The 14,940-nt window shown below is 34.5% G+C and overlaps 1 protein-coding gene across 1 annotated transcript; it reads right to left on the bottom strand.

Annotated features, from left to right (window-relative positions):
- Positions 1-978: 978 nt before the first annotated feature.
- LOC127843118 (uncharacterized) lies at positions 979-6,616 on the bottom strand. The gene is made up of 5 exons (XM_052372942.1): positions 6,516-6,616; positions 4,748-4,935; positions 4,370-4,543; positions 3,437-3,553; positions 979-2,173 (listed from the first exon to the last, which is right to left on the bottom strand). Exons 1-5 carry the CDS (start codon positions 6,519-6,521, stop codon positions 2,029-2,031), a joined length of 630 nt encoding a protein of 209 aa, XP_052228902.1. The 5' UTR covers positions 6,522-6,616; the 3' UTR covers positions 979-2,028.
- Between the last annotated feature and the right edge of the window lie 8,324 nt (positions 6,617-14,940).

The raw sequence follows: 14,940 nt of genomic DNA on the forward strand, positions 1-14,940 counted from the left end.
AATAATGATCTTAAATGATATTATAGTTGTCAACAATTTGATTTTTATGTATTTTAAAAGCACAACAAGTTAGACTTTCAACATAACTAATAAAACTATATAGATTATTATACAATTTACAAATCAAACATATTTAACAATAAAGTAGTCTTATGTGCACTGAAATGTGCAAATACCAATTGGTTTTTATTTATGAAAATTTAGAAAAATGAGCTAATAATTTTAAATAAAAAAATGTTTATTTTTTAATATGTGGGTGGGTTTAAATTAACTTGCACTAAAAATTATAATAGTATAGGGTTGTTTTAATTTCTGACACAGTACAGTAATTAAGGTATGATCTTGTTATTTTTGTCAGTAGTTAATTACGGCGCCGGTATTTACAATGGTACTGAACTAGTATCGAGCAGATGGTCGTTGAACGTTATAATAAAAATAATGATTGTTTTTATTAGTTATAAATCGGCAATTTTTCGCTTTTATTCTATTTATAAAGTCAATATAGCGGATACGTAAGGTGTGTCATGTAGAGCGAATACTGGCAAACCGGCAAACCCCAACCCCCCCCCCCCCCGAACCCTAAATCTCGCGTTATCTCGGCAGTCTCGTTACGCGTGATTTAACAATGTCGAAATCGTGAATTGTAATGTTTCTTTTTAAACCTTTTCCGACACAAATTAGGGTGATGCATTTGTAACAGGATGGTACTATATCAATTATTATAATCTGAAACTGTTAAGTTTCGGTGGGTAGTATTCACTCCGAACATGAAATGCTTAAAACTATTCAATCGTAGCTAATGACTTTTCTTATCCCATTTAAATTCAATTTACAGCTTTTTACATTCTTCAGTAACCTTCGCCGTTAAAAATGTAAAATGACGTAAACATACATTTAGGCATGCACAGTTTATTTTTCACATTTTAAAATTGTAAACAACATATTTCGAATTATTGGTTTCCAAACAAAGTATGACAGATTATCAATAACTATTTCACCTTGCTGAGTGACATGAAGTTTTAAACGATAAATTTAGGCACAAGAAAAGTAATAAATCGTTGAATGTTGCATTACCAAAGCGATTGAGATTATTTTTTTGATATCGAGATATTACACAGATCGGTTTATGTCCGGAAAGTGAATTAATATTTTAACATCCGCTCTTATAAATGTTAACAAAATCGACCCATAAATGGATTCGCTTAAGATTTTTTAAATCAATCAGCTTGAATAAGCCGAAAATAACTAAACAAAACACATTTAAAACATCACATATGTCCAAAATATAAATAAAACACGCTTGAAAAAGCAAATACTTTAGAATATGTATTTTTAACAATTTAATTATTATAACAATTACAGGCATTAATTTACTTGACATTTCAGTTTAAAGAGATTATGCTCTCCAAGTTTGAATTGTTTTGTGCAAACATTTTGTTCAGATCATAGGTAAATTTGAACACATATTGTGTATAAAATTATCAAATTTTTATCCCGCGCGCTGTGTCACATTTGTGCCGCACCCATGGTTTTTTCAACGGAGAGCATGTTCGGACTTAGTTTGGTTCCACCATTGTAATTGTGTGCACTTCATGCTTTATAATTTCATATATACTGTTAATCCAAAGACCTATTTTTGTACATATTAACATTTTGGGCAATTTTGAATCGTCAGAACAAGTGGCTGCTGAGCGAATTTCAATATAAATGAGTTGTGCTCTGTGAAAAAGGGGTTTAATGCATGTGCGTAAAGTCTAGTCCCAGATTAGCCTGTGCAGTCCGCACAGGCTCATCAGGGACGGCTGATTTTGCTTTTATGATATTTTTAATTTAAATAAAGTATCGTGTTAACAAAAATCCAGTTTAGGCGGAAAGTGGGACAATTTACGCATATGCATTAAAACCCCTTTTCACAGAGCGAGGCCCAAATATATGAGGCTACTTTATATAAGATCAATATCAGCGTTGTGATATAAAAAATATCCTAAAGCTTTTGTCATAAAACCTGAAAGAAACATATTTGACGCCTTAATTTGATTTGCATGTGCAGGACGCCGGAAACTGGAACATCTCGAACTTTAACTGGTTGGAAACGACGTTCCACGCAAACAGCGACTGCATGGAGTCTTCGAGTCTACACGAGAGGCCATTTCCGGAACACATTCCACCGCCGCTGAAATAAAAAAAAATGTATTAGGCTGATAAAAACAACCATTACTTAAACCGGTTACCACCTCTTTCTGCTATTACTACCATTATTAATAACGGTTAGAATCCCTGGATGCTAATACTACTATTAATAAAAACGGTTAAAACTCCTGACTTATAATACTACTATTCATGAAACCGGTTAAAATATCTGGCTGCTAATACTACTATTAATAAAACCGTTTAAAATCCCGGCTACTAATACTTCCATTAATAAAACCGATCAAAACCTCTTTCTGGTCATACTACCATTAAAAAAATCGGTCCAGACTACTGGCTGCTAATAGTTCTATTAATAAAATTAGTCGGAGTGGTGTAGTGGATATGGCGTCCACCTAGCGATCGGGAGGTCACGTGTTCGATCTCCAATGTGGGAGCGTTCTTTAGATTTCCTCCATAGACACCAAGTACTAGTTCTAGTTCCAGGGAACGGACGCGAGAATTTTAGCCTTAAACTTTCTATGCAATCGAGCGAGCGAAAATAAATAGGTGTAAAGTTTAAACTAAATAGTAGTATTAACGTTTGTCTTTTCCGCGTCATTCTATAGTCTGTCTCTGTGTTGGACAACTTGTCTCATAATGATAAATGAAGAATCACGTAGTATCGATTAGATTTATTTTCATACTAATGAACTTGGAGTTATACTGTATTTATGTAAAAAGAAACTTAAATCATGTTTAATGATGTTACCAATTGAATAAAAAACACTAGATATCACTTAGAGAACATAACGCTCACTATTTTACAAGATTTATTATGGTGTTGTTCTTTATAATCGACCACCAGTAACAACAACTCAACTAATACAACCACATATGTCGATATTCAATGTGGAAGCATAATTTATTTGTATAGTATACGTATACATGTATGCATATATTTTTTTGCAAATTAGAGTCGAATCTTTTACAATTATTTTTACATTTTTCCAATAAAATTTTAACCTTTGCCCAGAACTTTCTACATTAAATTACCGTTATCAAATATGGGAACGACGGCACAAGATTAAATAAAATCTCAAAAGGTGACAACAATTTAATGGATGTGGTTTTTGCCTGGAGACCAGAAGGTCTTGGTTTCGATTCCACTCGGGGAATGTTTTTAAAATCGTTCAAAAGACACCAAAATTGTTCTACAAGCATTGCGTGACGAGGTCTTTTTTGAAAAGTGATGACCTGAGATTCAAATCAGCTAACATAAATAGATTTGAATTAAAATCTTGTTTACCAGCAGGCGGAGGAAGTGACGCACTGAAACATGTTGGAAAGAGCGAAGACCAAACAGGACTGTGTATTGATGTTGATGATCGCCTGTGACGTAGTGAAGCAAGTAAAATATCGCGTCCTGAAATAATTATAGGAACTGAAACGCGTTGTTAGTTTCATGCCATATTTGATTCATCGAGTTTAAGAATTATAATAGTAAATGATATTTCTGGAAAGAACTTTATAATATAGTATGAATAGACAATTAGAGTCAGATCTTTTTAAACACATGCCTGTTAACAGCACAAAACATATTATTCTACTAAATGTTTATGCAGTATGATTTTATCATACTGTGCTCAAAATATTGCATCATCCCGTGTACTTTTTATACCATCAATACACTAACTAAAAACTGCTTTAAAAATGTCACAATAAATAGCATAACTTCGTTATTAAACTGCAGACGATTGCTGCGTTACACGATTGTTGCCTTATTTCGTCAATTGCGTCAGGCGTGCCGCTTGATCAATAACGCTTTAAAGCAAAAGGAGTCAATGCCAAAGCCTTACATAGATATACGCATTCCAATTGAATCCAGTTTACTGTTATGAGTTTCGTCGAAGACAGTTTTATGTAAAGCATGAGCATCAATACTAAAGTTCATGAAGTAAATCAAGTTTCACGGACATCTTATTCTTTTGCGAGTTGACGTCCTGTGCCTGCCAAATAGATTATGTAGTAATTGATAATTAACTAATTTATAAGGCCATGCTCTCTCTACCGCTGATTCATTTGGAGAAATAAGTAGCTGACATACGTATGTGCGGTCGTGTTGAATCCTTTTTACATGGAACAAATTGTGCCAAGTTACACTGACCAAGTTGGAACAGATTTCTTTAAAATGATTTAATACATTGAACATGCAAAGAACTTAAACAACAAACAAACTTACGTTGGACAACAATAATCTCCGTCGGACTCTATACCCAGCGAACAAGGGCCTGCAGTATCGTTGCTAGATCGTTTAAGGATGGGCCGCTGGGAAACGTAACGTAATCCGGACTCCATAGAATACTCAGTGATCTTAAAAAACGACCCCGGCAGCCTCTTTGCCAATGCTTCGTGTCTAAAGGTTGAAAACAAAAACATGCATGTCTTAATTGTTATTTATGTAGGTTAATTTTTCGGCGATTTACATATTTGTAAGATAGTACTAAATAATCAGGCTTTACATCTTTTTCCCTCCGTCTGCTTATAATTATGTGTATGCCTCCTTGTTAAAAGGAGACGGTTAGACAACAGCAAAAGCAATAACAAAATACATACGTACGTAACAAATCGGCAGTCGAAGTTTCGACACAGATAAGCTGTGTTGTTCATGTTAATAATTTCAATCGGTTGGCTTCTCCACGCAGGTGGCAAAATCGCTCGAGGTAAAGAGTAAAATGACGTAGGGTCGCAGTTCGCATCGGATTGCACGATTAGCACCGTGATTGCCAGAATGGAAGACAATGTGTTCTAAAAAAAGATACATAATATATTTAAAATTAATGTTAAACTCACAATGGTTTTGGTACTATTTGCCTCAATAGTAACAACAGAATAACGAGCAAATTTTATTTGTATGATCTAAAACTATAATTGTTTTATATCACGACCTGCAAATCGATTATTCAATTAACAATTATAAGTGCGTGTGTGACACTTTATGCGATTGTGCGAGTGCTAGTATGGAGGGAGACTTCGCGATAAATTTAGTAATATAGTGAATCAGGGAGTGACTGAATATGTGTAAAGTACCCTGGAGTGAAGTACCGAGTGAGTTAGCAACTGGATTGACAAATGAGTATGTACAAGAATTCACTTAGCAAAGAATTCAAAAGAACATGAGTATAATAATCTTTTAATAAGAAAATGGGTTAGCTTGTGAGTATATATTTGGGTGTAAAAGTGACTGATATCGAGAATAGCAAAGCGAACAAGAGATTCAATGAGACCGATGCCGAGTGAAGGGGTGTTGGTTGATATGAACAGCAGATTGGATTATCGTAGTTAATTAAACACATTAATTTGTTTTCTTGAAACTGCTTTACTTGCATTAATAAAAGCATCACATATCTTCTGATCATGGGGCACACACAGAATTATGATCCATTTATCCATGGATTACGCCAACATCACCCAGATTCAGTTGAACGATTCAATTAAGTTTGCCAAGTCCGCAAAAGGAAAGAGAATACGCCAAACCACGAATGTAGTTGTGGTCAACCCAATCCTTACCAGAGAATTCAACTCCCGTCGTCAGATAGACATGCAGTCTTAACAACAAGGACAGTTCAAATGGATGATGGTTTACCAGTGCCAACGGACGAAATGTGTTGTCCACTTACGTCGAAATATCTCCACGTGTCAATATGACATCTAATTGCAACGCCATCTTATCGCTTTTGATAGAGACACAGGAAGACAGATTATGGGGTCAAAAAAAGCATAACGACTGTAGAATGGGGAACAGACAGTTCCAGACTAGGAGATGCAAATACATAGAGACTTTGTCATACTAGATTTGATAACAGGCTGACTTGAAAAAACAACAAATAAATGTACTAAGTGAGTGTCATGTGATATTTCACAAGATATGCAGCAAACATAAATATATATTTTTTCCTTTGTTGTTTTACTGACATTTGTCCATTTCGACATTAAGAATTTAAATGAGATTGATATAATATTATAATAACTGTTTCATTAAAGTTGTTAATATATGCAGTTTATCAAATATGCAATATTTTACTTATGGAGAAAACACATGCGAATGGTCCATACGAGAAATTTCATCTTTTGTTGCAATAAGATAAGTATGAAAACAATATGAAATATCATATTTTTGTTAATATTGATTAATATGAGTTATTTGCGTGAGTGACTGAATCATTAAGTCGATAAACATGTATGTAAATAGTAAAAATTTGCGAGTAATGAACTGTGTAACTGTGAGAGACTTATGATGAACGCACGAGCAATTGATTGATAACACGTGTACAAACGTACTGCGAGAGAGTAAAAATAAACATAAATATACATAAATATCCACTTACATGCATGTTATATGGGATATCGTAATTCTTAAGCAGCAAATAAATATCCCCGGGTACACAGTTGAAGCACAAACCCGTTCGATCTGACTATATTGTAGGACAAAGTTCAACGTATAAACCCTTCTTTTCGTTAAACTAATGTTTTATATTTTGTAACATCAACTGACTCAACATAAACAACATTTGTTTAAACCAATGACATTCCGAGTTAAAACAAATTTGCGATGACAATCATGTTCGATCTTCCGTGTGGAGGATTTTTATTTCATTTAACTATTCATGCCTTTTATGTTAAATGCCTTCGAGCTACTGGTACAATATTGATTACAATCATATAAGAGCAAAAACAAATCATTTGTATACAAGCCAGAACAGCAAAAAATATATTAACAACAAATCATCCTCATCATCATCATCACCATCACCATCACCAGCATCATTTTCTTCTTCTTTGTCTTCTTCTTTTTCTTCTTCTGCATTTTCTTCTTTTAATTCTTCTTTTTATCCATTATCATCATCTTCTTCTTCTTCTTCTTCTTCTTCTTCTTGCTCTTCCTCTTCTTCTCCTTCTTCTTCTTCTGCTCCTTCTTCTTCTTCTTCTTCTTCTCCTTTTTCTACTTCTTCTCCTTCTTCTTCATAATCATCATCAGCAGCATCATCATTATCTTCTTCTTTATTTTTCTTCTGCCTTTTCTTCTTTTGCTTCTTCTTGTTCTTCATTATCATCATCATCATCATCATCATCATCTTCATCATCATCTTCTTCTTCGTCGTCTTCTTCTTCTTCTTCTTATTCTTCTTCATCTTCTGTTTCTTCTTCTTCCTCTTTTTCTACTTTTTCTTCATTACCATCATCAACAGCAGCATCATCAATAGAATCAATATCATCATCCGCAGCAGCAACAGCAGCACCACCACCTCAAACATCACCACTTCCATCATCATCTTAATCATTATCATTATGATCATCACCATCATCATCACCATAATCATCATAATATTCATCATCATCATCATCATCATCATCATCATCATCAACATCATCATCATCATCATCATCATCATCATCATTATTATCATCATCATCATCATCTTATATCATAAGTATTTTTTTCTTTTTCTAATAAAAATGAAAACCAGAGTACTAGAACAAATGTTGGTAGAATTAAAGCAAATTAGAATAAATACAGGTCCGAAAAAATCTGTTCACATTGTATTGCAAGGTAATAGCTCTCGAATTTGTACTTCTTTAGGAACACCAATTCACTAGATGTAGACAAAAAATACAAAATGGCTTTACTTAATTTGGAGACCTACTATTCATTTCCAAATATAGACTCTTTAATCAATAACTTTCGCTATAGTCCTGACAACGGAGTGACTTGGTTTGATATAAATATTCCCGAATGTTCATACGAAATTGATGATATAAACGATTACATAAAAAGAGTTATGAGGGAGAATGGGCATAACAAATCTGTCTTAAACGAGTATGCTATGACGCTAGAGCCGAACAGCAACACACTTCAAACAGTACTTAATATAGCACCAATTTATAAAATAGACTTGACACCTGCAAACTCTATTAGAACGGTATTGGGTTTTAATGCAGAAGTATACTCATCAGGAAATAACGAGTCAGAAAATATTGTTAATATATTAAGAATTAGTACCTTGACAGTAACTAGTGATATAATTAACTCATTATATCTTAATAATTCGACTGAAAACGTTTTTTGTTTTTTTCCAATCGATCGGACCCGGGTATAAATTATGGAAACACCAGTTCAGTTGGTTTATTTACCTGTTAAGTTATCGACAATTTCGTCAATTGAGACAAAACTCACTGACCAAAACGGGAAACTTGTAAATGTGCGAGGTGAAGATCTTTCGATTAGATTTCATTAAAAAGTAAAGTAAAAAAAAAACGTTTTTTTAAATCATATTTTAAATGAGTCGTAACAAGCATGTAAAAGTCAATATTAGTGAAGGTCAGAGGGAAAAAGGCTATTCAATCAGGAGGGTCAGTGTCTATTCGTTTATTACATGAGGATTTATGCTGGCCCTAACTCAAGCACAGATTAACAAAATACCAAAAGCGTACCAAAGTGGTAAAGGAGTGACGATAAAAATGTCAAAAACACAAATAGAACACGCAAAAGTTAAAGGTGGATTTATTGGAGCTATGTTGCCGCTTTTGGCAACAGCGGGTAAGTTTCTTATGCCAAGCGTTTTACCAGGACTTGCAGACGGCTTGCTAACCGGCGTAGGAGCCGAAGCCGGAAGTAAAGTTGTTAACGAAATTAGTAGATCGGGTGTTATGTATTTATGTATTATGTATTTAAAGAAAAACGGAAGAGGTTGTAAAGTAACCAAAGCAGGTAAAGGATTGCATTTAGCTCCGTGGAAGAAAGTTCGTTAGGAGAGTGCTTGAATCTTAAATCTGGATAAGGGTTGTACATGAGAACAGGATCAGGATTGCTACTAGGGCCGAATTCACCATTTACTGGTATTCCAATACTAGGGATGCTTCTATAAAAGATTACATATATAAAAATGCAAAGATATAGTATGCCAATTCACAAGTTTATCCACAGGTATAAACGACCAACACCAGCGTCAGTTAAATGGTTGCCACGCGAGAATCGTGCACAACCTGCAGAAACACATGTATGGTAAATAGAGTATTTCGACGCAGCAATCGGTAACTATTCAACCGAAGGCAGCACGTACTATTTCATTAAAAATAGGTTTACGACTATTTCAAGGTGTTTGTTCGGTATCGCTTAGATAAAATTTAAAGGAAAAGAGATGTAGTTTACAAGATGGAACTATTGCTGAATCTGTTGACGACATAATTGTTACAATTCAAAACAACTCAGACGTTGCAGTAGATATTGTTGAAGGTGAATCTTTATGTTTTGTTCCACATCAGTCGTTGAAAAAAAATCAAATATAAAAATTGAGTACAAAGAATCCAAATGTGAAATAAATTCATTGAAAAGTGACGCTAAACTATATCCATCTTTGCCTGTCGTCATCCCGTCGGCTCCGAACTGATTAGAGTTTAATAAAGTGCTCAGTCATACAGACTTCAAAAGATTAACGACATTCAAAAAGAAATTGCCTCAGAAAGAGACAAGCGTGCAAACTTGTCAAAAAAGTATCACAGAGCAGTGAGAATTATAGCAGGAGTAGACAACGCTCTTGTTGTTTCTTCAATGGTGTTAGGTGTATAGGAGTATTTAGTACAATCATTGCAGCGCCAGTTGCAATAGCAATGGAAGGTGCAGCCTTAGGTTTAGGACTATTGTCTATCGTTGGAGGTCAGACCAATAAAAAGCTATCAATGAAATCTGAAGAACACGAAAGAATTAAAACACTTGCAGATGCAAAGTTGAATACAATAAGTGATCTTTTATCAAAGACGTTAGCAGACGATCCGATTTCTAATGAAGAATACTCACTGATTCTAAGTGAACTAGATAAATTCAATCAAATGAAAGAAGAAATAAGATCTAAAATACGTGTAGGTAAAGACAAGGAAACAAAACAGTCTCATATTGCAAAAGGACGTAAAGATGCAATTTTATAGTTTCAAAACATGTTTAGTAAATCGAGAGAAAAAAGATGAACACGTCGGAAAAAACGTGAGACATTGCAAATCATGTCTAAAATCACGTCTTAAATCACGTCTAAAATCACGTCTCAAATCACGTCTTAAATCACGTGTAAAAAATTATTGTTACAACTTAACGAAGGTATATATAAAAAAACACCTTATTGGCGGTGCCGGAATGTTTGATACCGTCTCAAATTTCTTTATGCAAATGGTAGGATCAACGGCTGCAAAAACTGCTGCAAATGTCGCAAAAACGGTGGCATCAAAAGTGAGTAGCGCATCGAAAACAGAACAAGGAAAAACGGCTATCGAACCTCGAAAATCGGTTGTAAAAGAAGTTGGTTTAAAAGCTATTGATGTTGGAAAAGATGTATCTATAACCAACACTAAGGCCTTGATTGATGGATATAATACACCAACGAATCAAAAATTTACGCAAGAATCGAGGAACGCGTTAGCATCTTAAATTATTAAGCCAACAAACATTTAAAAGTTGCTTGCAGGTTCCGGCGTTGGGACGAAGATATTCGCGATCTCGATTCAAGATCTTGTAAAAAGGTCGAACACAGGATCAGGTCTTTGTCTTGCTTAAAACAATCTTTCTTTTAAAAAAGAAAGAATGTCAGGCGAAATATTAAATTTTAAAGAAGCTTTAACAATTGATGAATCAATTAAACAATATGAGTTTAAGGCGTATGAGCCTGTAAATGGTACGAATTTAAATTCAACAGGAGATATAACTATCGAAATCGGTTGTATGATACCTTTACTCATCCTGCAGAATCGTACCTACTTATTGAAGGTAGACTAACTAAAGTCAATGGAACTGTATACGCAGACGATGATGCAGTAACGTTAACAAACAATGGACTTCTGCATTCGTATTCAAATATTACGTATAAACTATCCGATCAACAAGTAGAATCGTTGACTCATCCTGGACAGACTACTACCATGAGTGGAATGCTAAAGTATCCTGATGGTTTTTCTAAAGCACAAGGGCTCAATCAGATTTGGACTAAAGATACGGATGCGACAGCTGTCATTGCAGACAACGCAGGATTCGTTATTAGACAAGCATACATTATTCAGAAGCCTAACCCTAAGGGAACATTCTCATTCGTTGTTCCGCTTAAACACATTTTCTGCTTTTGCGATAACTATTATTGTGTATGGACTAAAACATACGCTAGAATTTAAAAGAAAAGATCATACCGATGTAATTTTTAGAGCAAATGGAGTAGATGCGGGTAAAGTAAGCATTGAAAAATGGCATGGTATATGCCTCTGATCTTTCCTTCAGATATGGATAAATTTCATCTGATGAAGTCAATTGAATCAAAAGTCAAATTACCCGTCGCTTTCAGGTCTATCCATTGCGAAAGTATTACAGTTCCACAGTCCACTTTGTTCAACTTGAGACTATGTATTAGAACACCGACCGAAACACCAAGATACATTTTGGTAGGATTCCAAACTAATCGTAAAAATGATCAAGAAAAAAATACATCGATATTTGATCACTGTGATCTTAATAACATGTATGTTACGGTTAAAGATGTACGATATCCTGCTGCTGATTATAACTTATCTTTTCCAAGACAAAAGTGCTCGCGAGCATACTTTGAAGCGGCTATATTTAGCGAAAAGTTTTGTGGAATGGATACGCTGGTTACACAAAGTAACAATACACCGGCGGATTTCAAAGATTTGTTTCCTATTATGGTGTTTGATGTAAGCAAACAAAGCGAGCAGTTTAAATATGCATCGGTGGAGATGCAAGTCGAAGCGACATTCCATAGTTATGTACATGCAGCAACAAAAGCGTTCACAGTTGTTATTTCCGAACAAATGATGACATTTACTTCTGGCGGATCTAAAATGTATATAGTGATGAAATAAAAAAAATGACTTAAATAATTTATTTACCATTATAAAAATTGAATCGAGTTGTAATAAGTTTGCGTGCTGTAGCGTCTACGGTCTGGGACACCGCAAGGTATATGTCGTCCTCCATATGGGCTCCTAATTTTGATGATGATTGGAAATGTAGGGAATGGAAAATGGAAGGACAAATAATATAAGAAAAGAGAGAAAAAGAATTTTTGAATTGGCAAGACGGGGACAAACGAATAATGATAGAAAAAGATGAATATTTGGATTGGCTAGAAAAGAAAAAAAAACTATTTGGAATAGCTAGAAAAGAAAAAGGACGAACAAATAATGATAGAAAAAGATTAATATTTGTATTGGCTAGAAAAGAAAAAAGATGAATATGTGTATTGGTTAGAAAGAAAAAAGATGAATATTTGGAATGGCTATAATGGGCATGGGACGACCAAATACAATAAGAAAAAGAAAAAAGATGGGATGAAGAAGAACGAACAATACAAGAAGAGCTGGTAAGGTAAACTTTACTGAATATAATCCCTCATGAATGCAATGTGGCCGAAGCAGCTTAAAAAAAAACAGAAAAGAAAAACGACTTAAAGTAGTTTATCTTTATAATAGAAACGAGATACACGAAGAAAGTGCTAATAAACATGTTAAAGGATATCAAAATTACTACAACAACAAAGCAAAGTATAATGGAGTTAATGTTGGTTGGATTGGATTGGAAACGAAAGGATATTGTTGTTCCAGAACCTAATGCCGATGAAAATATACCATGTGGTAGACCTAGACAGTTTTTGCCAAAAGTAAATGTTAAATTAACGAATGTTGAAACTGGAGAGGAAACAACCTATAATTCAAAATACCAAGCAATAAAAGCGCTCGTTGTAATATAAAAAGAAAAACAACGGACATGTGGTAAATGGAATGAGGTATGAGGTAATGTTTTTATAAGCAAAAACATATGCTTATAAAAAGATTGAATTGAGTAAAGTATTAGTTATTAATATATAAAATGAATAACAAAACTGTGAAAGAGTTGAAAAGGCCGCAAAAGATCAAGTTCTGCGCGGATATTCGAAGCTCACAAAAGCAGAGTCGATAGCGGGGCTGAGCGCAAGTAACGATGAGGATGATGATGTATAGGAAGATGCTAGGGATGATGCAAGGGATGATGATGTATGGGACGATGCGAGGGCTGAACCTGCTAAAAAACCTACTCTGAAAAAAAGGTTATTTAATTGGACTATTAGTCATACACCTGGTCCTGTAGAGAATAACTATGATTGGATTATTAAGCATACACCAGAGCCTGTAATAAAAGCGGTAAGCAAAAAGGTTAACGCGCTAAACAAAAAGGTTGACGCGTTAAAATCGGAAATCACATCCATATATAATAAATATTACTATAAAAAGCCGCAAATAAGTGAAAGTGGTACTAAAATTAGTAAACGTAATATAGTAGTTAGAAAAAGTAAAACTGCACTTAGACGTTTTGCAAGACATATGTTATTGATGGAGTTGAACGAACTGATGCTCCAACATTTTTAGATATTGTTAGGCCTGAAGTTGTAAAGTTCATGAGCAAACATCGTCAAATAAAAATGAATCTAGTGCTCGTATGTGAAATGGACCGACCTGCCATGTTACTTGAAACTGCTGTAACTAAAAAAATACCGTTTGTTTCGAGAACTGAAATAGTATTGCAGGAAACTGATGTTGATGAATTATTTACCGAAATGGTAGATAGGATTTTGGAATAGTTTGCAAATTTTCAAATGAAGGGAAGCAATTGGAGACTTAAGTCCGTCATTAGACTGGAAATTAACACCGTTACGTATAAGCCATTAAAGGGTTAATCATACATTCCATTGCCGGGTAAGTTGGCTGCTAAAAAGGCAATTATTAACATGACGAATGTTTCAAGTGGTGCGTTGTGAGAGCCTTAAATCCTGTTGTACAAAATTCCGAAAGAATAACGAAATAATTCAAAGAACAAGCAAAGTTGATTCATTGGGATGGTATTCAATTTCCAGTTGCGCTGGATGCAAATGCTATCCATAAATTTGAAAGAAACAACAACTTGAGCATCACTATATTAGGTTATGATTCTAAAGAAAAGGATATCTACCCACTAATTATTAGTAAAAACGAAAATGAAAATGCTATTAATTTATTGCTGATTTCAAATGGAAAAACAAAGCAGTATTGCTTGATTAGAAATTTTAACAAATTAGCATAGGACGAACTGAAACCGGTCACAATAAAATGTATTATTGTAAAAGGTGCTTAACAGGACATCGAACAGTTGAGGTTCTTCAAAGACACAGTTAATATTGTTCATTACACAGCACAGCAAAAATAGTAATGCCAGCAGAGGGAATGCAGAGTATTTCAAGCATTTCTTTAGATGAATGGGGGTTCCGTTTGTGATATAAGCAGACTTCGAATCGTTTATCGAGCCTATTAGTTCTTGTAACCCAAATTCAGCGACGTCGTTTACACACAAGTTCCAGAACCATACGCCGAGCGCGTTTTGCTATCACGTACTATTCTCTGATGGCTCATTGTAAAGTCAAGAGCCTGTAGTGTAATCAGGTAAGGTTGAAACAGATGATGTTGCGCAAATATGTGTTAACTGTGTTGAACAAACCACTAAGGATATTTACAACACGTTTAAATTTTCCCAGAAAATGATATTTACAAAAGATGATAACACTAAATACGATGCTGCGACTACATGCATATATGCGAAGGTGTAGAAGGTGAGTTCAGATTAAAAGGCAACGATGATAGCTATACGAAGGTTCGCGATCATTGTCAGTTGACTGGAAAGTTTAGAGGAGCAGCACATTCAAAGTGTAATTTAGGGTAAAAACTTCCTAAATTTATTCCAGTATTACTACACAA

Source organism: Dreissena polymorpha, chromosome 8, assembly GCF_020536995.1.
Source record: "Dreissena polymorpha isolate Duluth1 chromosome 8, UMN_Dpol_1.0, whole genome shotgun sequence".
NCBI lineage: Eukaryota > Metazoa > Mollusca > Bivalvia > Myida > Dreissenidae > Dreissena > Dreissena polymorpha.